Below are 2,887 nucleotides of genomic sequence, written 5' to 3'. Positions count from 1 at the left end.
TTGCTCGGATGGGAGTAAAACCAAAAATGAGACTTCGGGGACGTCGTTCGACGTGTCTGGAGGCCGCACTGTGGCAGCGCGCCCTAGGACGCGTTAGTAGCTAGCTATCACAAGGGTTCGCGCCGAAACGAGCGCGCGCTAACAAAGATCTACGAGTTCACGAACCGTACAGTATGGAGTCGCGTTTTGGCGCGAAACCCGTGCTTGCACAGCTTCAACGTTGACGCTAAGCTTCGATATGTGAGGGAACCAGCTTTACTTCAACGTCCAAGTAGCATATCAAAGATGAGCATTTGTCTTTACAGTAGGTTTGTATGCACGGGCTACCTACACTCATCACGTCTCCTGACTGCACGTCGGCTACGGATCGCTCTGGTCCTGGATCTCACGATGACGACAGGAGGCGAGACCACAGCGGCACACGAACTAAAGATCACCGCCATAGTCAACGGTGATCTCCTCTCCTTCACGTACGATCTCTGTAGTGGCGACAATAACCGTGGCGCGGCGTCCGTTCGCGACCTCGACGAACTGAGCGACCGGTGAACACGAGTGGTTCACAAAACGCATCAATCCACCCATTTCAGCTGCGTTGATGGCGACACGAATCGGGTGGCTTGGCCTCTTCGGTCGTTGGGTCATCACCAACCGGAATCCTTCGTTCCGTGGGCGACGTGCTGGATCCATGCTGACGTGCTCGAACTCGCCTAAGTACTGACCCAACACCTCGCCTGCATCAATGTCCTCAGCAGCGACGACAGATAACTGGAGCGTACGCGTGTTTCTCGCCAAGTACACCTTGGTTGATTCCTCCAGACTGTTCCCGCACTTAGCGTCGTATGGACAGCAGCTTGGGCTTGTGGTACAGTACAGCTGCACCAGCGAGTTCCTGCACGCCCCGACACGGCATGGCTCCGGACAGTCACACCAGCCGTAATGGGGCACTCTTGGGAATACCAACCCGGTCGGGTTGTACTGAGTACGGAGGTGAACAACACGTACCGGCCAGTCCGCTGGTACGAAGCGGTCCCGAGAGCGCTTTTCACGCGCACATGGTGGTGGTTGTGACGACTTAGGACTGGTCCTCATCAGCCCTCGAGGGTTCAGCGACGGAGAGGCAGCTTCACGACGGTGATCCTGACGTCGGTGATAGGGTTGAGCAGCTTCTCGACGCTCTCTCCGGGAACTACGACGATCACGCAGGGGGATCCGTGGCAGAGAGCGAGGAAGCGATGCTGGCGGTGTCTCCAGTAGCACTGGAGATGACGTCGTCGGACTGTGCGGCGGCCGCGAGTATGGCGGTGACGCTAGGGCTACCACTTCATCCGCACGCGGTGGAGTCACTTCAGGCTTCGGTTTTCGCGGCGGTGATAGCGTCCCTGTAGAGCGGTAGCCATACTGCTCGCTAATAGTGCTCGATTGCGACAGGTTTGGAGGAGCGTTTTCATCCTCGGTCGACGAGTCAGCGATGCGCCGCTCGCTCCAGTATGAAGCCGAGTGAACCATGCTCTGAAAGTACAAAGATCGTCAGCAAAGACCCAATGTAAGGCTTAGTGAACGTACCTTCTCAACAGCAGAGGCGCTTTGCTCCCAGCGGCCGATTTTCCAAAGTGAATGCTTCTTCAACTTGGCGCAAAAAATGAGATATGCCAGATACATGCAGTAGGAGTGATTGTGGATTGGGTCAGAGCGATGGTCAGCATTTTCAATACAAAATCAAAGATCTAGCCTTAAGATGGCTACAGAGATTAAACCTAGGGGTAGGGAAGGTTATGGAGACGACTTTTACGCCTCCGCCGGTTTATTCGACGATATGCACTTGACATACCTGCTGCAGTTATGTCGGGTGATTTCTCCATTTTTGGAAGGCGTCCAGAGTGTTGATATATTAATGGATACATCTTATCCAGATATCAATAATTACTCGTTCGTTCGGATAGGTCGATCGAAATTATACCGCAATTGGCTTTTTACGCTACCGCAAAGTAGAATTTGCCCTTTTCTCTCAGTAGCATGGTTTTCGTAATGGACGATCGATCGTTCATCAACGCCGGGCATGTTAAAATCGTTGACAACCATTGCTAAATCTCTTTTCGAGCTGGCTTCTAGAATCGCTACGTACTCTGAATTCAATCGAATCATCTTATCGGTAGCAAAGTAGCTATGACTAAGGAAAAGGGTACTCAACTTGTAATGTTGTCCTCGGGTCATATAGTGAGAGAATAGATTCTTCTGGAGCAGCTTATCGTTGCTGTAGTCATCAATAATGACTAGCTCCGGTTTATTCGAGCTCAGAGGAGTCCTTCGCACCTGATCGACGCTCGGTGGTGAGTCAGGATCAGCAAACGTTATGAATTCGCCCAGCTTATTCCTAAGGTAGTCATAGAGTTCCTGGTATGGATTACGAAAAATGATTGTGAGATGAGCAAATGCATGAGGAGATTTCTTGAGAATGAATAAACAAAGGTTGTTCTTTCCGCTAAACGTTGGGCCCAAAACGATCATCCTAAACAAAAATTTGATACCTAATGCTGGAATATCCCCCATCGAGGCTGACTTGAATTTCTTACGGAGCGAGCCTCCATAATCAGGGGTGAAAGTAAGGAGGGCCATTCCGCGGAGGGCCATGGGACAGACTGTGCGCAGAGACGACACAAAAAAATCTTTTGTAGCAGTTTTTTATTTAATAAAATCGAGTTATTACAAGCCGTGTCCGTCTTTAAGCGGCGTGTCCGTTGCAATATTTCAGTATACAAAATCTAATACTAATTTGGCCGTGTCCGTCCCACAGAGGCGTGTCCGTCCCAGAGACGCGAGATATTTGGTCTGTGTCTCACTTTTAAGATGGCGCCCAAGCCCAAACTTGCGCTTCCTGCTTGCGGCTACA

At 51.1% G+C, this 2,887-nt stretch overlaps 1 protein-coding gene across 1 annotated transcript; it reads right to left on the bottom strand.

Annotated features, from left to right (window-relative positions):
- Window positions 1-1,920: 1,920 nt before the first annotated feature.
- On the bottom strand, window positions 1,921-2,613 carry PITG_17915 (uncharacterized protein; the record flags this gene model as incomplete). Its single annotated transcript, XM_002896200.1, has 1 exon — window positions 1,921-2,613. One exon carries the CDS (start codon window positions 2,611-2,613, stop codon window positions 1,921-1,923), a length of 693 nt encoding a protein of 230 aa, XP_002896246.1.
- Between the last annotated feature and the right edge of the window lie 274 nt (window positions 2,614-2,887).

This window comes from Phytophthora infestans, genomic scaffold (genome assembly GCF_000142945.1).
Source record: "Phytophthora infestans T30-4 supercont1.64 genomic scaffold, whole genome shotgun sequence".
Lineage (NCBI taxonomy): Eukaryota > Oomycota > Peronosporomycetes > Peronosporales > Peronosporaceae > Phytophthora > Phytophthora infestans.
Note: the sequence above shows the minus strand (reverse complement) of the source record. Positions and strands in the feature narration are given on the sequence as shown.